The 24,679-nt window shown below is 40.6% G+C and overlaps 1 protein-coding gene across 1 annotated transcript; it reads left to right on the plus strand.

Annotated features, from left to right (window-relative positions):
• Positions 1-5,220: 5,220 nt before the first annotated feature.
• ASNS (asparagine synthetase (glutamine-hydrolyzing)) lies at positions 5,221-24,465 on the plus strand. The gene is made up of 12 exons (XM_007450793.1): positions 5,221-5,256; positions 9,056-9,327; positions 13,116-13,353; positions 17,031-17,216; positions 17,473-17,574; positions 18,064-18,191; positions 19,461-19,587; positions 21,154-21,260; positions 21,740-21,840; positions 22,947-23,028; positions 23,119-23,274; positions 24,131-24,465. Exons 2-12 carry the CDS (start codon positions 9,079-9,081, stop codon positions 24,338-24,340), a joined length of 1,686 nt encoding a protein of 561 aa, XP_007450855.1. The 5' UTR covers positions 5,221-5,256; positions 9,056-9,078; the 3' UTR covers positions 24,341-24,465.
• The last annotated feature ends 214 nt before the right edge of the window (positions 24,466-24,679 follow it).

The raw sequence follows: 24,679 nt of genomic DNA on the forward strand, positions 1-24,679 counted from the left end.
GAAACCTCTCCTGGCCCTTGTTACCTCCATTGTCCTTTCCATTCTATTTACAATATCACTCTATAATTGTCCTTGCCCATCTTGCGTATCAGAGGCATCATGAACGCACGTGAAGAATTATATTTCAGAATATATGTGGATGCTCTTATGCTGAAGAAAACAAAATGAGTTCCAAAGTCTTTACTGAGTTTTAAGTGGCTTCTCACTTATTCTTCTCGATCAGTGGGAGACTGATGTACAACTATTGTCATGTGAGACTGCTCATGTTTTTGACATTAAAAAAGACATTCTTATTTATAACTATTACATACCAAGTAATAGTTTTCACGTGAAACTCTTGTTTTAACTAATATTCTCAGCTAGAGCTGTTCTCTGGTTGTGGACCCTGCAGACAGGGCATATTAATTTTACATAATAAACTTTGGTAAAGTATCAGTGACAGAATGGGGATGGGTAGGTGGCAATGGGGGAAGATGAGGATACTGACACCAGGGTCTTTTCAAAACAGGAACAGGATGAACTCTACATTCTTAATAGCTCAGTTAAAATAGGTTTAAGAGTGCCTCTGGTCCTTTGTTAGCTTCCAATAAAAAATGCAAGCGAGGGCTTCCCTGGTGGCGCACTGGTTGAGAGTCCGCCTGCCAATGCAGGGGATGCGGGTTCGTGCCCCGGTCTGGGAGGATCCCGCGTGTCGCGGGGCGGCTGGGCCCATGAGCCATGGCCACTGGGCCTGTGCTCCACAATGGGGGAGGCCACAGCAGTGAGAGGCCTGCGTATCGCAAAAAAAAAAAAAGAAAAAAAAAAATGCAAGCGAAGACTGGAAAAAAGATTATACTTAGAAATATGCTGTGTTTTAATATAGCACAACCTGGATCTCAGTTGTGTCCTGGAATAAAAAGGACAATCCTCTTAGAAAGATCAGTCTCCCAGATAAGAGGCCATGTGGGTGGTGGAGAAGGGACTCTGGATTCAGATCCATCTGAGCTCAGATCCTGGATATACTCCTGGATGACTGTGTGATCCTAAGTCCTGTCCTGTCTCTGATTCTCAATTAGCTTTAAATGAGGGGAAATCTTATTTGCAATGTAAATATAAGGGTTTCTTAGATGAGAAATTAACACATTGATCTGTACTCTTACATTGGAATGCTGTAAATAGCTCACATCTATTTAGTTTCAACGGTTAGAATTGTAAGTCTAGAAGAAACACGAAAGTTTATTTCAGCCCCATTATTTTACAAATGTGGAAACCCAAGAAGATCAAGAGACATATCATAAACTATTGGTGTATCTGGGACTAGACCTCAGTATTCTAGTTTCCTAACCTAGCATCGTTAACATGCTTTGATGGGACTATTAGGAGTTCACAGCTAGGTAGGAAACTCCTACCTCAACACAGTTACCAATATTAAAAGGCTGGAACATCAGCTATAAGTGAAGTGGGAGCCACAGGAAGGAAGGATTCATTTTCCTGAGGACCACAAAGAAAGCTTCATCAAATCTGTTATAGTGACTGGAGAACACTGTACTCTTCTCACTTATTCCACTCCAGCTCACCATTTAGTAACTCAACAAGTATTTATTTTAAGGTGTTATTAACATCAATGAAGCTTTTCATTATAATGTACTTTTTCTTAGTCGATGAATACCCAAGAATAGCTACCATCATGTGACTGTCTAACAACTATATATTTTTTAAATTCTAGAAAACAGATCCACCTACAAAAAAAATTTGAGAAAACCCAGCTTAGTTGATATTTAAAAGAAATTTAAAGACTTGATTTTAATTAATGCTCTCAGGGCTTAACAAATATATTCTTGTGTTGCCAATTACATTTTTTGGATGGAGAACTAGCCTACAGGTTTTACTTGACAGAGGAGGATTTTATTCTGATTCCTCAGGGACTAAGTTCAAAGAGTTTTAAATGCTCCCAGGTGGCTTTTAGAGTGAGGTTTCAGGACGGGTGAGGTAAGATGTGGGGAAATAGGCCAACATAATTTAGTTTTCATTTGTGTTGGATAATTAGGAGAGGATATGAATTGTTTTCCACTCTAGTTTAATCCACCACAAACTCAGTTATATCTTAGACCAATGTGTCGGGTCAGGTTCAGATAAGCAGATGGCACACTCCAATTAGGGCTAATGAGAGAAGCGTGGGCAGGGTTTAGGAAACCCTCAGCACCTTAGGGCTAGGCCTGAAAGGGTTAAGGAGGAAGCAGTTCCTGGAATCTGCAGAGAAGGAAGAACAAAGAGGGTCAGCTGACAGGAGAGGAGCTTTGTGGTAGGTGAGCCAGGAAAAGAAATGCCCTGAGACTTCTCCCTCCCACCCTCTGGTCTCCCTTTGACCACTCCCAGTGAAAGAGGAGGGCCGGGAAGCCAGGGCACAAACCTGAAAGTGGCTCTGAAGGGACAAGGGAAGGATACCCAGTACCACCAACCACACCAGCTAGGCTATCAAGTATCTATCTCCCACTACCTAGACAGGGTGGGAAGGGAAATGGGATTTATACTATTATGATTCAATTCTTTATGATTTCATTCAAACAGTGTGTATTTGGCTAAATCCCTCAATTTCGGAGTCTTAGTTTTACATTTGTAAAATGTGGGTAGAAAACCTACTTTCCCAGCTTGTCCTCAGGTTTGAGAGAGTATATAGAATAGGACATAGCAAAGTCTATTTGATGCTGAAAACTTTAGGGCAATAAAGAACCTTAGAACTTAGTCCTCTATCATCTTTGCTCTTGTCTGGCAACTACTCAGTGTCCACTGCATGCTCTGTGCTTAGGGAATTTGTATTCTTGGCAATTACTGAACTGGTTGGGAATGTATTACATGAGGATATCAAACCTGTATCCTGTACAGGCATTAACTATAGTCTGATCTCAGTATGTCTTGCATATGTAATTTTACTATTTCTCAATTTATTTTGGTGCTGATGTGACTAATAAAATACAAATTTATTTTAGAGTGTTTTGAAGTCATGGGGCCTTGTTTATTTTTATCTTGGCATATTTTCTCTATCAAAGGGATACTAAAAGCACACTGTCTTCTTGTGGGGACAGGTCAAAAAAACCTTTTTAAAAAAAATTCTAAAAGGAATCTTTGTAAAACTGTTTAGGAGTCACTGATATATTTTGGTTTTAGGTATCAACGTGACTTAGATTTTATAAAGAAACGTTAGGCCTTAAACATCTTTTAATGAGGACATGGCTTACCCAGTTCTGCATAATAAATTTGAGGGCAGTACTGGTACCAGTTCATCAGTGCCTTTAAAATGGAGAGTCTCCTCTTTCAAGCTCTCAGTGCAGACAATAAATAGGAAAAAAAAGTCTAATTTAAGGGTAATTCTCCAATATATGAATGGGGATGAAATCTGGAAAAGAAAATATATTTTGTCCTGAATGGAGATCATTCATGTTTTGTAAAAATAAGAGAGGCTATATCAACCCTTTTCTGTCAGTGTCTCCAGTACAACACGGATCTTCTTGTCATTCTATTCCACAGGCAGAATGTGATGAAAAGAAAATGGCCTGTGGATCTAGACAAACCTGGTTTCACATCTGGATCCACAAGTATTAGGTGTGTAAATATGGATAATATACTTCTAACTGGGTCTCATGTAAAAATATCCAGATTGCAATGCTATTTTGAGTTTTGATGAGATAGTTGATATTGTGGGGATGAAAAAAAATAATTTCCCTCCTTGGGTGCTATGGCTCTACAGAGCTCTCATCACTTTAGTACTTAAAATTTCAGGACTGGAAGGACCCCCAGTAGTCTCTAACGTGCTTATTTTATTTATTTATTTATTTTAAATTTATTTATTTATTTATTTATTTATTTTTGGCTGTGTTGGGTCTTCGTTGCTGCGTGCGGGCTTTCTCTAATTGCGGCGAGCAGGGGCTACTCTTTTGTTGCACTGAGTGGGCTTCTCATTGTGGTGGCTTCTCATTGCGGAGCACAGGCTCTAGGAGCGTAGGCTTCAGTAGTTGTGGCCCACGGGCTTAGTTTCTCCGCAGCATGTGGGGTCTTCCCGGACCAGGGCTCAAACCTGTGTCCCCTGCATTGGCAGGCAGATTCTTAACAGCTGCGCCACCAGGGAAGTCCCTAACTTGCTTATTTTAAAGATGTAAATGTAAAGAGGTTATAGGACATATCTCATGGTTATATGAGTAGTCATAAAATTCAGACTGGAATGGAACTCAGTCCTTTCCTGAAAGTGAAATTTGTCAACGACCAAATGTAATGAGTAATCGAATTGAACTAAATACATGAATCCACTGAGCCGATCCTGAGACCCAAAAGGTGAAGAGGTTGACACAATCAACAAGGTGACCGTCTGGTTGAGTGCCAGTACAGCCACATCAGAAGTCTGATGATGATCCATCACAAAATACAATTACACTGTGCTGTAAGTCCAGAGGAAGGAGTGTCTGAGGTAGAACATTATGAAATCTAATTTGCATTTAATAAAAAGTGGACTAGAGGGGTGGGATAGGGAGGGTGGGAGGGAGACACAAGGGGGAGGGGATATGGGGATATATGTATACGTATAGCTGATTCACTTTGTTGTAAAGCAGAAACTAACACACCATTGTAAAGCAATCATACTCCAATAAATATGTTAAAAAAATAAAGATGTAGGAGTTTCATGCCCCAAAAAATAAATAAGAAATAAAATTAAAGGTGGAGACCCATCCAGCTATTCCCATCTGTCTCACTATTTATTAATTTAGCAAATATATGCGTATCCACAGCTAAGATGCTCTCATAGTAATAAGGAGGATAAAGCACTTCTAAAGACTTCACAGTTAAAAGACATGAGGGAGATCTGCTGCAGAAGGGATACGGCAATCAGTTGCTGATGGTTTCCCTAAGAACAAAACAAGTGCGGAAGATTAATGAATTGTCAGAACAGCAGGTAAGGTAATCCTAGGTGTCAATGGGGCACCTGGCCAGACCTTTGAGGCTCTCCCTCAGCAGGTGCACTAACACTTTAAGAAGCAAGAAACAGAGCAGTTCCTCCGCCTCCCTCGCTCCGCATCCAGTCCTGGCCCGGCTAGCGCCTTCACGCCCTGCGGGCCACGCCTCTGCGCGCTGGTTGGTCCTCCCAGACGTGATGAAACTTCTCGCACGCATTACAGGAGCCAGAAGGTTATAAAGTGAGAGGTGAGGGAAGGTCCTCAGCCCGCCAGCCGCAGCCCGCTCACCTCACGCTCGCCTGCTAGCCCACCCGCCCACCCCGCTGGAGCCCAGGTAGGCTGGGCAGCCGGGGGTCGCGGCGCTCTCCCAGCGTGCCGCGGGGCTGACCCGGGAGAGGGAGGAGGATGCGCGGCAGCCTGGCCCGCCCGACGGGAGGGCAGACGCGGATCCCGGCGTCTGCTGCTGCTGCGGAGCAAAGGGGGCGGGGCCGATTGTTGCGCCCCTGGGAAGACCTCCGCTGTGGTCTCGGAGGGGGACCTAGTGACCCGCAGAGCCAAGGCCCTGCCGCTTTGGAGAGAAGGCGGCGGCGGTTTAAGTTGGCAATTTTAAATTTCATTATTTTGTGTTATATTGTGTCGAAGCCTGCGGAAGTTTTCGCATTTCAGGGGACCCGCTCGGATGGGCTGGAGGATGCACGCGGCCCGAGTGCAGTCGCGAGTCATGGGTAGACGCGGTCGCTAGGTCCTGGTCCGAGAAGGAGGGCCTGCAGGGCTGTCTGTTAAGGCCTCGGAGGATACCCCCTCACCTCCGGCAACCTCCACCCCTTCACCTAGTTACCCCTCCCCCCTTCACCTAGTTACCCCTCCCCCCCATCTGTGTAGACTGCAAGACTCAACAAGTGACTTGCTGAGCAAATTCTGCCCAGAAGAGATCTGGGCACGACAGGCGGCGCGGTATGGGAAAAGGCAAAAGAAACGGGCATGCCTTTTCTCAATGGATATCTATTTTATAGGGCCAGTTTCAGATTAATATCATTTTAATGAAGGGACAGTGTTTTTCCTCAGCCTGTGGCCTACATTATTTCTTTACCATCTGTTGCCCGGGGTGCTTGATAAATAATTTAAAAGCACGGGTAACTCAACTTTTTCATTGATTGATCTCATTATTATAAGATTAATTAAAAGTAATTTATGGCTTAGTAGTATTCCATTGTATCTATGTGCCACATCTTTATCCATTCATCTGTCGATGGACATTTAGGTTGGTTCCACGTCCTGGCTATGGTAAATAGTAGAGGTAGACATAAAAAATGGACTGGAGGACATGGGGTGGGAGGGCAAAGATGTGGCGAAGTGAGAGTAGCATCGACATATACACTACGGAATGTAAAATAGTTGGCTGGTGGGAAGCCGCAGCATAGCTTAGGGAAGTCAGCCCGGTGCTTTGCGATGACCTAGAGGGGTGGGATTGGGAGGATGGGAGGGAGGCTCAAGAGGGAGGGGATATGGGGACATGTATATGCACATGGCTGATTCGCTTTGTTGTGCAACAGAAACTAACACAGTATTGTGAAGCAATTATACTCCAGTAAAGATCTATTAAAAAAAAAAAAGTAATTTAGGTGTTGAATCCGTGCAGGAGTTAGTTGCTGAAATCTTAAACTTCACCATATCACTTTGTTTTTAAGTATTGGTTTAAGAAATTAAGTGCTCTGAAACAACACTGTCCAATTCAGTAACCACTAGCCACATTTGACTATTGAGAATGTGAAGTGCTGGCTAATCCTAATTGAAATGTGCTTAAAGTGTTGATGATTTAATAGAAAAAAGCAATGTAAAATATCTTGTTAATATTTTTGTACTGATTACGTGTTGACATAATACTATTTTCAGTACATTGTGTTAAAATCTATTTGAAATTTCACTTTTTTCTCTTTACTTTTAAAAAAAAATTTTATTATGCTTTTGTCTTTTTACTCTTTTAATGGCGCTACTAGTATATTTAACATTACACATGTGGCTCACATTTCAATTGGACAGCACTGCTCTAGATGTTTATGAGGAAATATGGAAAATTACTGGGAACAGGTAACAGCAGTAGGAAAAAGCGTTGCCAAGTAGAATGTTTGCAAGTAAGACTGTTTCCAATAAAAATAATAGGTGATAGTTTTAATTTGCTTTTCCTGCTGGAGAAATAAGTGTGCTTTGCAATCGTTTGTCGCCCGTTTCCCCTCCAATGTAGTGCTTACTGTGTTTCTGTAGCATGCTTAATGGGATTCACTAAGCAGCATTAGGAAGACTTAGGTAAAGACTGACTAATCACCGCACATGATTTCAGAGCACTTTCCCGGCCCATTTTTCTAGAGTCAAAGGTAGATGGCTTATTAATAGTCACCTCACTTAAACCTCAGTGAATTTTCCCAGTAAATCTGGAAGTAAACCCAAGCGTGCCTAGCTTTGCAGGTACTGCTTTTTTTTAAAAAAAAACAAATTGAAGGTTTGTGACAACGCTGCATAGGTGTCATTTTTCCAACAGCATTTGCTCATTTGCTCACTTCCTGTCTGTCACATTTTTGTAATTTGAAACTTTAGCGATCTGTGATCAGTGATCTTTGATGTTTCCACTGCAAAAAGATTACTACTTGCTGAAGACTCAGATGATGGTTAGCATATTTTAGCAATAAAGTATTTTTTAATTAAAGTATGTACATTGCTAGACATCATGCTATTGCACACCTAATAGACGACAGTATAGTGTAAACATAACTTTTATATGCACTGGGAAACCAAAAAATTCTTGTGACTTGCTTTATTGCGGTGGTCAGGAACCAAACTGACAATATCTCAGAGATGTTCCTGTATCTGATTATGGGCTCTTTGGCCAAATGCATGGGAGGGGCTGCATAGGACTTGTGATACTTCATTTCCGAGTTGTTTTAGTTAATACCATTTTCCATTAATTTGATCTGGTCTCAAAAGCTCCAAATAAGGCTTTGGTTCATTTAAATACAAATGAAATATCTTCAGAGGATTGTTCCAAGTGATTGATGTAACTTGAATATTTATATTTTTTCTTGATGCCTTTTATCTAGGCATTTGCTGCAAATTTCCATTTAAAAAAATACCAAAATAGTTTGCAAGTTATAGATATTTAGGTAAAGTAACTGTTTTGAGCTGACAGCATTCAACTAAAACTGCTGTTTATTTCACAGTTGAGAATTGAATTTGAATTGCAAAGTAATTAACATTTGTAGGAAGTACTTATTTGCTTCTTGGCCTACAGGGAAAAGAGCCAAACTGTTTTTCTGAGATACTGCTGTGTATGTCCCACCTACTTTGCTTTCTTACTCACCAAGGTAGCTTTGAGACAAAAATGTTTAGCATTTTTGTCTTTTAGGACATTTTGATGGTGAACATTTTGTATCTCTGTCAACTTAAATTTTTTTGTTGTTATTAAACTAAGATATCAGATAATATTACTTTCTCTTTTCTTTTTAGAATTTCTTTGATTGTGTTTGAATAAGTCACTTCGAGGTAAGCTAGAAGTAGTGAAATGTTTATAATAGCTGTGTATCTTAATGTTACACTTAGGCAGTATGTATGATCATCTTTTCTACCCACTATACATCTATTAGTACAGGTATAAAGAGGCATTTAATTGTCAAGGAGACACAAGAGGCGACTGTAGTAATCTGGAGCATCTCTTGGATTTTTCAGGGCTTTTGGGATTCTGGGATGGAGAGAGTGGGGATGGGATCTCTGGCAAGGATGGAGCCAGCCTGTATGTGTATCTGTATCTTGGGTGTAAACCTAGGATACAAAACAGAATGTGGCCTGAACACTGCTAGCTCTAGCTGACCAAATCCTAATGTGAGAGGGATGCAGCCTTTGACTGGAGGCTAAACTGCTATAGCTGGCTGGATGTTAAGGTCATCCATCTTTCCTGAATACTTGTAAGTAAATTAAATCATTCTCTGTCCCTGTGTGCCTGCCAACCTACTGGAAAATTGCTGTAGATAAGATAATTTATATTTCAGTCTTTGAAGTGGCTTATGCAGGTTTGGGGAATCAAGATTGAATACAGACTTGGATTGGATATTGAATATTTAATTTGTCTGTTTTTCCCTCCATAGAGAGCCCATAGCTCCATTGCACCATGTGTGGCATTTGGGCCCTCTTTGGCAGTGACGACTGCCTTTCTGTTCAGTGTCTGAGTGCTATGAAGATTGCACACAGAGGTCCAGATGCATTTCGTTTTGAGAATGTCAATGGATATACCAACTGCTGCTTTGGATTTCACCGGTTGGCAGTGGTTGACCAGCTGTTTGGAATGCAGCCAATTCGAGTAAAGAAATATCCTTACTTGTGGCTGTGTTACAACGGTGAAATCTACAACCACAAGAAGGTAAACAGAATAAAACCAGAAGCTATCTGGATGTGATTAAGCCTCAGAGCTAGTTGGTTATAGTTTTATTTTGTATAATGCTTTTTGCTTTCAAACACTTTCCATGTTCATTCTCATTTGCTCCAATTGTATATAGAGAGACAGGGCACCAATGCACAAAGAGGTGAAATGACTTGGTCACAAAAAAAAAAAAAATGATAAAAAGGATTACAGGGCTTCCCTGGTGGCGCAGTGGTTGGGAGTCTGCCTGCCGATGCGGGGGACACGGGTTCGTGCCCCAGTCCGGGGAGGGCCCACATGCTGCAGAGCAGCTGGGCCCGTGAGCCATGGCCGCTGAGCCTGCGCGTCCGGAGCCTGTGCTCTGCAACGGGAGAGGCCACAACAGTGAGAGGCCCGAGTACCGCAAAAAAAAAAAAAGGATTACATTTCAGGTTTTTAACTCTTAGAATCTTTTTTTTTTCCTGTTATGGATTTGAATGTTAATTAGAGGCTGTGTTAGGCACTGGGGATACAGTAGTAAATATGAGAGGTAGGTCTGCATGCTAGAGGAGTTTATTCCATTAGGGAGCAGACAAAAAAAAATCATTGTACATATACTAGGCATTCTGAAAAATGAATATGGAGCTCATGGATATGGGAGATCCAGTTTCAGTATAGGTGGTCAGAGAAAGCCTCTTGACGAATTAACACTTCAACTCAGACTTGAATGGACAAGGATTAGCTAGCAGGGCTGGGAAGGGCATTTTTGTGCAGAGGGAATAGCCATGCTTAGAACCCTGGGATTGTCATAAGTGAACAAGGGCCAGGCGGGATTGGGGAGGACCAGAGCAAGGAGGACTTGGTAAGGAGGTAGAATATAATTCTAAGAGCAATGAGATTTGAAGATTTTAAGGCAGGGATAGAATTTAATAGTTTGTGGGTGATCACATTTGTAGCTTATATTTAATGCTGCCCTTAAGATGTTGCTGTTGCATAATTAATCAGGCAAAGGATAGACAGGTAGCCAGATGCAGTGGAGTGCAAGAAGTAAGACTTTCGGCAGCACTAAAATTGGAACAGCTTTTTAATCTGGTGAAAGCATACTCTTAGGATGAGAGTAGTGAAGGCTTGGAAATTCTAACCCGAGGAAGCCAGATTTACTAAGAGCCTTGCAATCTGCAGTTGTTTGTCTGGTGTTTCATAAGAAATTTTTTAATCTAAAATTTGCAAGTTATTTTTTTGTCACTCTCCACCCCAACTTTTAATTTTGAAAATTTCAACTTTACAAAAAAAGAATAGAACATTGAGCATCTGGATGGAATAATTGTTAATGTTTTGCCTTTTTTGCTTTATCTCTCTGTATACACACACATTCAATTTTGGGCTTAATCATTTTAGAGTATACTGCAGATATTGTAACACTTTACTCCTAAGTATGTAAGCATTTGTCTGCTAAGAATAAGGGCATTCTTCTACCTAACACCAATACTATTATTATACCTAAGAATCCATAATATCCAGTTCATATTGAAATTTCCCAGGTGTTCCACGAATATATTTATAGCTGTTTTTTGGTTTTCAGCCACATTTCATTCAAGGGTCATATATTTGGTTGTGATTTTTCTTGGTACTTTTTGAGACTTCTTGATATATGCCTATCATTCATGAATAGGGATTTATATTCTAGTCACCCTCTGGCCATTTTTATCTCTGAATAATAGTTTTAGTCTTTGTTTGTTGTCCGCTTATAGGAACACTCAAGAATAGGCTTTTCATTTGAAGAGTCGTTATAGTTATTCAGCATATTCCTTTCATATATTTAATAAGGGCCTACTATACATCAGACATCATTTTTATAGGTGCTTGGAGGTGAAATGGAACAGGAAAGGTAAGGGAGTTTCAAGTTAGTGGGAACAGAGGAGGGGGCAGTTAAAACTTCCTTATAAAGCCAAGTTGGTACCATATATGTGAGAATGCTAAGTTGGTATTATGGCAGTAGTAGCCTGACTTTCACCTTAAATGAGGTAGGAAATGCCATGTTTTACTTGAACAACATAGCTGCTTTTGTGTATTTTGTTAAATAGTTAAATATTTTGAAAATATTTCTTTTCTAAATTAGCCAAATATGTTGTATTTTCAGAAGCAGAGAAGTTCCATTGCTTCTGCCAGTCATTCAGGTTATCTAGTGTGAGCATCTAAAATCTGTCTAAAGAGTAGAATTGACATTTCAGGCTTCTATAAAGAATTCTGCAACATAAGCTTCAAAGGTCCCCCTTTTTTGGTGAAAATAGAATTTACTACTAAAATCCAGCCAGCAGTTGGGAGTGGAGGGAGACTGGTCAAGGAAAGGAGGAATACGACTGAAGGTTGGGCAAAGAGGAGGCCCCCTCCCTGCAGGGGGCCTCAGAGGCCTACAGCCAGCAAGTCAAATGGCAGTGTGATTTCTGTGTGATGGCAGAATATGGGGGCTTTAAGCTAAGTGTGGCTTCAGGAGGGTGGGAAGTATACCCGTGAATCATTAACCAGTAAGTTACCTGTAAGCTTTAGGCCCAAGAGCCATGATGATGATGTGGTGGTGGAGAGTATTGATTTGGAAGCTGTTTGCTGAAATCATCGAATGCTTTAGACTCATTTATCCTGCAGGTACTTAAGCCCAGAAGGGTCAGCAGAAGACCCCTTCCAAACACTGCCTCCTAGTGACAGAGATCATCGCTGACAGTCTCTCAGAGGAAGGAGAGGTGACCAGGAGGTGGCTTTGTAGTTGTTGGAAGCGGCCAAAGCCCATTTTGGGACAGTTCCGTGCTTATAGACAAAAGGTTCACAAATTTATAGAGTGAGCATGGTCGTGAAGCATGCTCTTTACAGGTCATACACATATAAACACAGAGACTTACTTTTTGAAATTTAAAAACATGTTTTAAATGTTCATATGTACCCAGCATTTCAACTTGATTTTGTTTATGTGAACCTCCTCTCCATTATCAGCCAAAAATATGAGTAAGTACAAAGAAAGAGGAACATACCAAGAAGTTTTCACCCTCACAATTTGCCATTGGTGAGGAGAGCCACGGCCTTTGGGCCTAACTTAATTGAACCCCCTCTACATGCAGTGGGAATCATGGTCTCTTTGCTGTTCCACTGGGGGATGTGGATGAATAAAGCTCCAGCATCATTTTGTCCATCACTGAGAAGTAGCTTTAATGCCTCTGCAGTGGTGGAAGGACGGGATGCTATAGTCCTCCCCAGGACCAGCAGCTCCGTGTTGGACCGTTTGTCTCCACCATTGTGATGGAATCATTTATTTGTCAGGGAATAGTGCCAAATGTGTTTGTCCTTTCGCTTTCTATTTTCATAGGAAGTCTGTGAGGCTGAACTTGAAGAAGCTCAGCTGATACTATATTCCCAAACCAAAATCTCACAGTTGAAAAAGACACATTCTTAGTGTCCATGACACCTGGCAATCTATTTGCTTAACTTAACATATTTATGTAAATACACGTGTATTACATACACAGTATATATACAATATACATTTCCATCCCTCCACGCAATACAGGGGTACATTGCATCTGTATTCTGGTTATCAGAATGCAACTAAACTTTTCACGGGCTTAGCTTTATGTTATAAAGAATTTGTATGATTCTGAGTTCAAACAGGCTATATTTTTATAATGCCATGATTCTTTTAAATCACTAATGTGCATGAAATTATAAAGCACAAAAATACTGAAGCAACTTTGCAATAAAAAAAAAAAATTAGTGAATGCACAAGGATTCTAACATTTTTGTTTTGCTATTGTTTCCTTAAGCTGCAACACCATTTTGAATTTGAATACCAGACCAAAGTGGATGGTGAGATAATCCTTCATCTTTATGACAAAGGAGGAATTGAGCAAACAGTTTGTATGTTGGATGGGGTATTTGCATTTATTTTACTGGATACTGCCAACAAGAAAGTATTCTTGGGCAGAGATACCTATGGAGTCAGACCTTTGTTTAAAGCCGTGACAGAAGATGGATTTTTGGCCGTGTGTTCAGAAGCTAAAGGTAATGATAGAATTTTACTGTAGATTTTCATTATTGTCCTGATTCTATGTTTTCTTTTAAATAATACTTATAAATCTAATCCAATGCATATTTACAAATGGGGCAACCCAGATTTTTTATAAGTGACTATGTGAGTCATGGACTTTCTGAGCTTTTCTTTATAAAGCCAAGGAGTTGGACGCTCCTTTTAGCACTTAAATTCTCTAAACCTTAGAGGATAAATCTGTAGTAAAGTCATTTAATTTTTGTCGTGCTGATAGGCTCTGCGTCTGGTCTGATCCCATATGTATTTTCAAGTTTTCCTATGCCACATTGTAATGGTAGGGTTGGCCGGCCCTGCAGTTATTTTACTGTGGTACTGTGCCATAGCTATCACACAGACTCATTTTAATTTAGCATTTTTTAAACAGCTTTATTGGTGTATAATTTACATGCCATACAATTCTTCCGTTTAAAGTGTACAGTTCAGTGGTTTTTAGTACGTTCATAGATATATGCAACCAATGCTTCGGTCAATTTTAGAAATTTTTTATCACCTCAAAAATAAACCCCGTAGGGAAATCCCTGGCGGTCCAGTGGTTAGGACTCTGTGCCTTCACTGCTGAGGGCCCCGGTTCGATTCCCGGTCAGGGGAACTGAGATCCCACAAGTCTTGCAATGCGGCCAAAAAAATAAAAATAAACCTTGTACTCTTGAGCTGTCACTCCCCATCACTCCATATCCATCAGCCATTAAACTTCCTGTCCCCAACTACCTCCTCTACCCCCTCTCCCCCCAGTCCCAGCCAACTGCCAGTCTGCTTTCAGTCTATGTGGATTTCCCTATTCTGGGCATTCCATATGAATGGAGTCATATCACATGTGGTCTTTTGTTACTGGCTTCTGTCACTTGGCATAATGTTTCCGAGGTCTGTCTATGTTGTAACATGTATCAGTATTTACTTTTTATGGCCAAAAGATATTCCATTACATGGATATACCACATCCTGTTTATCCACTCTTAATCCTTTTGTCAGGTGATGGACAACTGGCTCTTATGAATAATGCTTCTCTACATATTTGTGTACAAGTTTTGTGTTTTCATTTCTCTTCGGTGTATACCTAGGAGTGGACTTGCTGGGTCACGTGGTTTACTCTATGTTTACAAATAGCATCAAAAAGAATAAAATACTTGAGAATAAATCTAACAAAAGCAGTGCAAAACTGTATGCTGAAAACTATAAACATTGTTGAAAGAAATGAAAGAAGATCTAAATAAATTGGAAAGCATACAATGATCATGGATCGAAGACTTAACATTGTTAAGTTGGCACAGACTCCCCCAGTGGATCTACAGATTCAGCATGACCTCTGTCAGAATCCCAGGTGACTTCTTCGTAAAAATTGACAAGCTGACTCTGAAATTCATAGGGAATGGCAAAGGACTCACAATAGCCAAAACAATCTTGAGAAAGAATAAAGTAAGAGGATTCTCACTTCCTGACTTCAAAACGTACTACAAAATAACGGTAATCAGGACAGTGTGGTACTGGCAGGACAGACATATAGACCAGTGGAATAGAACTAAGAGTCCAGAAGTGAATCCATACATCTGCAGTCAACAGATTTTCATCAAGGGTTCCAAGACCATTCAATGGGCAAAGAACAGTCTTTTCAACAAATGGTGCTGGGACAACTGGACACACACATGCAAAAAAATGAAGTTATTAAACCTTTACCTCACACTATACATAAAAATTAAAGTGGGTCAAACTCCTAAATGTAAACACTAAAACTATAGATCTCTTAGAAGAAAATATATGGCTAAATCTTCATGACCTTGGATTTTGCAAAGATTTCTTAGATATGACCCCGAAAGCAAAAGCAACAAAAAAATAAATTGGATTTCATCAGAATTAAACATTCTTGTACTTCAAAGGACATCATCAAGAAAGTGAAGAGACAACCCACAGAATGGAATAAAATACTTATAAGTCATATTTAGCATTTTTTGACAAAGTTGAGGAAAGCATTCATCTTTTATCTCCTAGCTAGATAGAATGACATCCTAAAATCTGGTCTACCTGCCTGTCTGCCTTTTTGCCTCATTGCTTAAATCACTTACTGTGATCGTATGGTAAAGAAGTATATATGTTATTTACCTAAAGTGCTGTTAGCGAAGCCCAGCAAAGAGATCACAAGGGAAAAGCAGACTCCATACTTCCACTGTCTCCAAAACCTTGATATGGAATTACGGTCTCATGTCCAATTTACCCTCTGAAATTTCTTGTGATTTTTTTACATCCTTAACACTGCCCTTTTCTAAACAACATGATCTCATCTAGAATACTGCAACAGTTTTCCTTCCTCAGTGCTTTTAGAATAGCCTATCAAAAACTCATTTGAGGGTCTTCCCTGGTGGCGCAGTGGTTGAGAGTCCGCCTGCTGATGCAGGGGACGCGGGTTCGTGCCCCGGTCTGGGAGGGTCCCATATGCCGTGGAGCGGCTGGGCCCGTGAGCCATGGCTGCTGGGCCTGCGCGTCCAGAGCCTGTGCTCCGCAATGGGAGAGGCCACAGCAGTGAGAGGCCTGCGCACCACAAAAAAAAAAACAAAAAAAAAACTCATTTGGTCATGGTGCTCCCTGCTTAAAATCTTGTAACTGCTTCTCCCCCTACAGGAGCTGTGTGGCTAGCTTGAGGTCTGCTAGCTGGTGATAGGATCTGGGGCTTGTCTGCTGTTTGAATTCCACACTACACAGTAGATTCCTGGGTCAACAAACTCAAATTATAAATCATAATAAGTATTCTGTGTAGATAGGCTTACTGTTTATAATAAACCACTGATTTTTCTTTTCTTTTCTTTTCTTTTTTTTTGCGGTATGCGGGCCTCTCACTGTTGTGGCCTCTCCCATTGTGGAGCACAGGCTCCGGACTCGCAGGCTCAGTGGCCATGGCTCACGGGCCCAGCCGCTCCACGGCATGTGGAATCTTTCCAGACCGGGGCACGAACCCGTGTCCCTTGCATCAGCAGGCGGACTCTCAACCACTGCACCACCAGGGAAGCCCCTGATTTTTCTTTTTTAATCACAGATCATGGTGAAGTCAAGTTGGTTACTTCCTGTGAGAACTTATTGAGGGAATTTAAATTATAATGTTTAACTCACACACAGTATATAATAGCTACATAAGGGATAGATGTCTGACTTCTTAATATCTGAGTTTAAAGTACGTAATGGTGGATCATTTTGCTTGTTAAATGGACTGGGAGCCACAGCAATTTTCTTAAGATACCTCAGTGATGACATGTGACTACCAGGATATCATAAAATTAAGTTTCAAGTCATTCTCTTTGCTTAATAAATGTATCTTTTCTTGTATTTGTTTGCTTTAGTGAAGAAAATAGATTTTTTAAAATCAGAAATTCCAGCTAGGGAGAAGAAATTGAACACTGAAGATTTTCCTATTGCCTTGAATTACTAAAAACCAGTGTAATTTTGCTGTGCATCTCTGTACTACTATTACCTTTCTAGTAAGTAGATGATAGGGTTTTGAGTGATTATATTTTTCCAGTTTTGCTTATGTAATGGACACGTATTAAAGAGGGAAGATAAATAGGAAGTTAGAGGATACTAACTAATCATGAAAGTTACTGTGACGTATTATCCTCATTTGAATACATTTATCTTTTTGAATATGTAGGTCTCATTAACTTGAAGCACTCCATGACTCCTTTTTTAAAAGTGGAGCCTTTTCTCCCAGGACACTATGAAGTTTTGGATTTAAAGCCAAATGGCAAAGTAGCATCGGTGGAAATGGTTAAATATCATCACTGTAGAGATGAGCCTCTGCATGCCCTGTATGACAGCGTGGAGAAACTCTTCCCAGGTAAGAAAGCAGAAGCCTATCCACCTGTTCCCCACCTCTCTCCCCAAAAGGAAAACCGTACTCTCACATCACTGGAATGATGTTAAGTTCGAAAATCTGTTTCCTTTTTAATTTGGAGGTGACACATTGCAATTTGGCCAACTTCACTGTTGAGCAAATGCCATCACGATAGAGGTAGATGATTGTGTACCCATTTCAGTAAATAATTCAGCCCAGGCTTTTCTGCAGCTATTTAATTTCCTTTATGTGTTAATAGGTTTTGAGATAGAAACTGTGAAGAACAACATCCGAATCCTTTTTGACAATGCCATTAAGAAACGTTTGATGACGGACAGAAGGATTGGCTGCCTTTTATCAGGTGAAGTCAGTTTAAAAACCTAATTGTATTTAGTGCATATTTAAGTTAAATGATTTATAGCTATCCTGGAGGTTTTGACTATAAAATACTTATTATATGATTTAATCTTTCCTCCATTATAGAATGAAAAAGTTTTCTGTAAGTTGCTTTCAATATTTTAATAATAATGTAGCAAATTAAAGTGATACTATAATTATATTGGTACGAGTGAGCTAGTAAACATTCTTTAGAATGTTCCTTGTCCTCCTACTCCACCATCTTGATTCGAGTCCTAGAATGTGTGTAGTGGTTTTTAACCAATTCAAATACTGTTACCATTATCACAGGTTGAATGTTAGATTTTTCTTATTCAAGTTGATTTTCAATTTATAAAACTTGGGGATTTTTAATGGTAAAACTCTAATCTTAGTGCTTAATAGGAATGTAAATCGTACCTGTCCCTCTCTTATGTAAGACCCATAACCACTACACTTGCTGTCTTGCTCATAGGTGGCTTGGATTCCAGTTTGGTTGCTGCCATCCTGTTGAAGCAGCTAAAAGAGGCCCAAGTACAGTATCCTCTCCAGACATTTGCGATTGGCATGGAAGACAGTCCCGATTTACTAGCTGCTAGAAAGGTAAGACACTGTCTTTGCCTGTTATGTAGTTAAGACAGACTTGTTAGTAATTGATGGTTCTATACTTTGCTGCTGCATTGATTTAGGTAATTGTTTTGAATTAAATATATTAAAATGGAATGAAATGCCTGTTGAATATCAACTATGTTGTACACTGTATTCTGGGCACTTTTTTTTTTTTTTTGTGGTACACGGGCCTCTCACTGTTGTGGCCTCTCCCGTTGCAGAGCACAGGCTCCAGACGCGCAGGCTCAGCGGCCATGGCCCACTGGCCCAGCCGCTCCGCGGCATGTGGGATCTTCCCGGACCAGGGCACGAACCCGCGTCCCCTGCATCAGCAGGCGGACTCTCAACCACTGCGCCACCAGGGAAGCCCCTCTCGGCACTTTTATCTATCACGACCCATGCAGTCCTCACAAAGACCCTATGATAATTCCGCCCTTTTGAGAGTTAGGGCATGGTATAGTGGTTCAGGCTGCAGATGTTAGACCCTGACTGCTGGTTTCAAATCCTACTTCTACCACACAATTCCTCACTTACGCAAGGGAAGTAATAGTATCTACCATGGGATAGTTTTGAGCTGAAAATTACATAATACTTAATATAAGTGTGTAGGATAGAACCTAGCGTGTACTGAGTACTTAGAGAATGTTAGCTATTCTTTTTACTTTTCTTTTCTTTTTTTTTTATAAAGTACTGTGTTTAGGGCTGTGGGCAAAGGGGACCTTGTACACATTCAGTGTGTGGGAGACCTCATTCCCACTTTGGAGAAACTTGCATAGAATGGATAAGAAGGAGCAAGCAGGTGGTCCCAAAGCAAGCTGACCAATGCTAAATGAATCCACAATAGCCAAAGGAAACAGAATGAGGAGAGGGGCTGTTTAATTTAGGAATAACATCCTGGATGTAAAATTAGGCATTGCAGTAGGGCCAAAAGGATGTAAAATCAGTGTGAGGGGGAGTGGGGGGCATGCTTGTTAGGGTGAAGTCTTGGAGTGGGAAGAGTGGCTGGGAGCTCTACCTCTCGGTGGTCAGTGGAGGGCAGACACTGGGGGAGGCAAGGGAGCCTGACTAGGTGGGGCTCATATGCAGTGGCCTAGAGAATCATTTCCCCTTATTGTGGTGGCCTCCGGAATCATTTCTGCTTAGTTTGTCCTGTTTGTTTAACACCCTTGTTAATTCATAATGTGTTGTGAACTACAGTCCTGCTTCATTTTCAAGAGTAGTCCTTTAAAACACAAGCCTGTGGGTATTTCTTTGTATAATCAGGTGGCAAATCATATTGGGAGCGAACACCATGAAGTCCTCTTTAACTCTGAGGAAGGCATTCAGGTCCTGGATGAAGTCATATTTTCCTTGGAAACTTATGATATTACAACAGTCCGTGCTTCAGTAGGTAAGGTATTTTATGATCCCCAAAAGATTTTTAATACTGAAAAGGTGTAAGGATTAAACAATCCTGTTTCAAGCAGTTGTTTAAAAAACAGTACTCAAGCATGAACACAGGTAAAATTCCTGTGTCAGCAATTGTTGAAGACAAGGCCATTTAAGAATTCCTGAAATCTTTTTTGGAGAGGAACAATAAATACATAGTTAAACTTCCACATTTATGGTATCACTATTTATATTTCTCCAAAAAGTAGATACATATTTTTTGCACCACCTTTCCCCCAGTTTCTCAGTATAAAAGCTTCTTGTGCTGTATAGGGAAATAGGTCTACGTTGTAACTAATTTCTGTAAGGAATGCTCGTTTTAGATATATTTTGGTAAATATTCCATCATACGACTTATCAATCAATAACATATTGTGCAGCAAAAAATACTAGTTTTACCCTGTGGATACACACTGAGATTAGAAGCATACTCCCAATCAGACTGATCTAATTTTGCTGAGCCTCTAATGTGCTACTGGCTTAGATATGCCTCTCTTAAGGGATGCAGAATCTGACATGACTCCATTGCAAAGTTCAGGGTCTGCATCCTCATGGTCTAAACTTTGCAGTAATAGTACAGAGGTGCTGTCTCTCCCAAGGAAGCAAAAATTTGTTCTTGAAGGGCAAAACAATCTTAGGTATTACAGTGGTTTCTGGCCTTCCAAAGGGCCACGGTACCTCAACAGAAATACGGTATTTCTGGTACTGATATTTCATTGGTGAAGGAGATTAGGGAAAAAGGTCTAAAAAGTATCCCTAGGGAGGTGATTATGAAAAAACAGTTAAGAACAGATACTGGTTTACAGGGATGTGGAGCAGGGACCGACCGCGGGCCTCTCACTGTTGTGGCCTCTCCCGTTGCGGGAGCACAGGCTCCAGACGCGCAGGCTCAGCAGCCATGGCTCACGGGCCCAGCCGCTCCGCAGCATGTGGGATCTTCCCGGACCAGGGCACGAACCCATGTCCCCTGCCTCGGCAGGCGGACTCTCAACCGCTACGCCACCAGGGAAGCCCCAACCAGCATCTTTTAATGATGCAGTATTCTTAACTGTATTTGACATATGCTGAATGGGGAGTAAGTATCAGAAAAAAAGCCCCGAATAAAAATTAAGCTACTAAAGCCCTAACTTTTCATTTTTTTATAGTGATACTGGTGTGAAAGTTATCACATTTAAGATATGTGAGTCATTGTTCAGCAAAAATTTTTAGCATTTTTAACATTGTTTAGCAAAATCTTCAGATAGACATTCTTGGTCTGAAAGCAGTAACATTTTAAAACCTATATATCAAATTGTGGAAGGGTTTTGGGGTGTTTCATCACAACAGTACGACTTTTGGATTACGTACATAAAAAGATAGGTACCATATAAAGATATTGTAGATAAAAGGTCATTCTTTTGCGAACTACTTTATATTAACAGAGAGTCTAGTGTGATAGCAAAGCTTGCAGTCATTTCCAGAAATCAAATAAAAGGCATTTTTGGTAGAGGGTTATGTGGACATTAATAATTTCTGTCTCTTTTTTAAGGTATGTACTTAATTTCAAAGTACATTCGGAAGAACACGGATAGCATAGTGATCTTCTCTGGAGAAGGTTCAGATGAACTTACACAGGGTTACATATATTTTCACAAGGTAAGCATTCTCAAATGGAGGGATATTGATCCTAGGGGAAGAAAAGTATGAATTATTATTTACCTATTTTCTATCTTCTTTTTTGGTATAACAGTAACACTTTGAATATCTTGTGAGGCATATTAGGAAATCTGATAGTGTCTGTATTTTGCGGGGGAGAAAGAAGTCTTAATAGTGTCAGATAATATCTTTTTTTGAACTAGTTAAGCCTAAGAATGATGTTTCTGTTCTTAGTCTCCTATGGTCCTATGGCTGTCGTACAGCATGTCATTTTGTTTGTTCTGGCACTGGCAGTCTTGGTGTGAGGGAAGGTACGTTTTATCAAGCATTTACTCCCTTCCCTAAGCTCTGTTTGGCTTTTTGTCTTACCCACCTTTAGAATTGGAGTTACGTGTACGAGTAAGATATAAAAACGGTTTCCTGTGCCAGAAGCAAAGCTTGTGGGTGTATTTGTAACTTCAGCTCTGTTTGCAAAATAGGCTCCTTCCCCTGAGAAGGCCGAGGAGGAAAGTGAGCGGCTTCTGAAGGAACTGTATTTGTTTGATGTTCTCCGAGCAGATCGAACTACTGCTGCCCATGGGTAAATGTGGTATTTTAGGAAGCGACTGTAAAAATAACCTCAAAAAACAAAAGGCTCAGTCGTCAATTTCTTTCTTTCCAGTTAGTATATGTTGCAGAGTATGCCTTCTGTAGAGAAAATGAAGCTTGTCTGTTAGTGCAAAGGGATTAGGCTGAATCAGAGTGCTGTTGCCATGGTGAGAGGACATGGATAGGCGGTTTGAGATGGAGTTCCCATCTTGAAAGCACAACATCTTGCCCACTTCTGGGCAACTGAGATGGAAGGCACTTGCAGCTTTTTTTTTTAGTTTTTTTTAAGACAAGTAAAGATTATACACCTTCATGTTGCGAGCGTTGAGCGCCTGCCATGCCAGTTTGATGCTGTGGGGACCATGTGTGGGGAGAGGGAAGCGAAGATGCAAGAGATTTGATTAGCTTAAAGTTGGCTAAAGTTTTCACTTTTTAAAGCCGGTCTTGTTGGAGAATTGAAGACTCTTACTGTACGTGATAAACAACCAATATCAACTTTTTTAGTTGCTTCTACCAAATCACACTTAGATTAGAAAATAATATGAGGTTGGGGAATGAACTGAATTCAAACAGTTTTACTACTAACTGATGAATAACTTACATTCAGTATAAACCAGCGTTCCACAGTGTTTCATCAAAGGCCACATCATCTGTTTCTTGAATCCTGGGGACTCTGGATAGGACAAGCAGATAGGGTAATAACCGCAGATTAGCATTACAGTTTTTAATAGGATGAGAGATGGTCTCACCTAGAAAAAACTGTGAGTCAGAAAAGTCCAGGCAAAGTATGTTCTTAATGATCAGATCACTCATTCTTTTTCTGATTTTTGAGATATTTAATAGTTTACAGAAGGGAAAGTAAAAGTAATTATTCTCCAGTAGTTTGTTTCACTCCCTAGATGATGTAATATGTACTCTGAATGAAGGTTTTTGTATTCATGAATTAGCGTAGGGCAGTTACTTAGGATTATAAAAATGACTTTATAATGTTAACATTACTTAGAGGCTAAGTGAATTCCTAGGAAACTAAGTTTGAATCTAAACAGACAGGCACTAAATATCCATTTTGATTTAGATTTTCTTCTTTTCCTTTTTAAGCCTTGAACTGAGAGTCCCCTTCCTGGATCATCGATTTTCTTCCTATTACATGTCTCTGCCACCAAATATGAGAATCCCCAAGGTGGGTGAATCAAGATAAAAACTGTCAAAAAACCATTGATACTGGTTATATTTAGAACTTTCACTGACACTCCTTTTGTTTTCATGTCAGAACGGGATAGAAAAACATCTTCTGAGAGAGACCTTTGAGGACTCCAATCTGATACCTAAAGAGATTCTCTGGCGACCAAAAGAAGCCTTCAGTGATGGAATAACCTCAGTTAAGAATTCCTGGTTTAGGATTTTACAGGAATACATTGATCATCAGGTATCATGTCTTTAAAAGTATTTTCTGGAATAGGATAATTTGGATGCAGAGTAGTAATCACTGTTCATTTTGTATTTAATTTAAATGTTTGTGTCTGCAGGAGAGATGCCCTGTAAACAATACTTCTTTTAAAGAATTCTGTAAGAATAAAGTGGCATCTAGAATAGAGAGAGGAGACTTACCAGTCATCACTGACTTTTTTTTTTTTTTAATTTACCTATTTTATTTATTTTTGGCTGCATTGGGTCTTTGTGGCTGCGCGTGGGCTTTCTCTAGTTGTGGCAAGTGGGGACTATTCTTCATTGCGGTGCGTGGGCTTCTCATTGCGGTGGCTTCTCTCGTTGCAGAGCACGGGCTCTAGGCATGCAGACTTCAGTTGCAGCACGCGGGCTCAGTAGTTGTGGTACATGGGCTCTAGAGTGTGGGCTCGGTAGTAGTGGTGCACTGGCTTAGTTGCTCCGCGGCATGTGGGATCTTCCCGGACCAGGGCTTGAACCCGTGTGCCCTGCGTTGGCAGGTGGATTCTTAACCACTGCGCCACCAGGGAAGTCCCCTGGCTTTCATCTTACACATTTTTGGGCACCTGTTGGGTGCCAGATGTTATTAGGCACAAATGAATCAAACACTTAGAGCCACCATTTAGAAGTATGCATGTGAATGTACCTTAAAGGTCACTGCAGCTATGTATATTAGGGTATTTTAGCATTTTCTAAGTGATCCAAAGAGTCTCTCACACAATATACATTCATGCCTTTTCTCTTTTTGTTTGTTTTCTGTTTTTGTGAAGCCAGATTAAATACAAGTATTTCCATGACGGTTAAAAAACCATTTCACTTCTATCTTGTTATTCTTGCAGGTTGATGACGCAGTGATGGCAAGCGCAGCCCAAAAATTTGCCGTCAATACTCCCAAAACGAAAGAAGGCTATTACTACCGTCAGATCTTTGAACGCCACTACCCGGGCCGCGCCGACTGGCTGCCTCATTACTGGATGCCCAAGTGGACTAGTGCCACTGACCCTTCCGCCCGCACTCTGACCCATTACAAGGCCACTGCCAAAGCTTAGGTATTCCCCGAGCCATGGAGTGAAAGTAAACATTTCTTCTCATTGTGAAGGGTAGGGGGCTTGGGGGCAGGAAGGGTCAACGGCCCAGGCTTGCTTGGGTGTGAAAAAATAAAAGTCTTAAATCTGAAACATTGCTATAGTCATTTATATTCATACAGCCCCCTCATCAGAGGTAGCTAGAAACTAAACAGCTTTCACTGTATCACAATAAGAGAGTGAGCTAGGAAAGGGGAAACAGTCTGATGTTTGGGAAGCCTCACACGCCCTCTCCTGGCAGAGCTACTGGAGAGGACTTTTGGGTCTCATGCCAGTGGGGCCTCCTTCCAGGCCTTGCCTCAT

This window comes from Lipotes vexillifer, unplaced genomic scaffold (assembly GCF_000442215.2).
Source record: "Lipotes vexillifer unplaced genomic scaffold, Lipotes_vexillifer_v1.1 scaffold107, whole genome shotgun sequence".
In the NCBI taxonomy this organism is placed as follows: domain Eukaryota; kingdom Metazoa; phylum Chordata; class Mammalia; order Artiodactyla; family Lipotidae; genus Lipotes; species Lipotes vexillifer.

Bases quoted from the DNA above. Each gene is read 5' to 3' on its own strand.
- ASNS (XM_007450793.1), top strand. From the start codon at position 9,079: ATGTGTGGCATTTGGGCCCTCTTTGGCAGTGACGACTGCCTTTCTGTT. The intron at 17,217-17,472 runs GTAAGAAAGCAG...ATGTGTTAATAG, and splicing joins CGTGGAGAAACTCTTCCCAG to GTTTTGAGATAGAAACTGTG. The intron at 23,029-23,118 runs GTGGGTGAATCA...TTTTCATGTCAG, and splicing joins CAAATATGAGAATCCCCAAG to AACGGGATAGAAAAACATCT.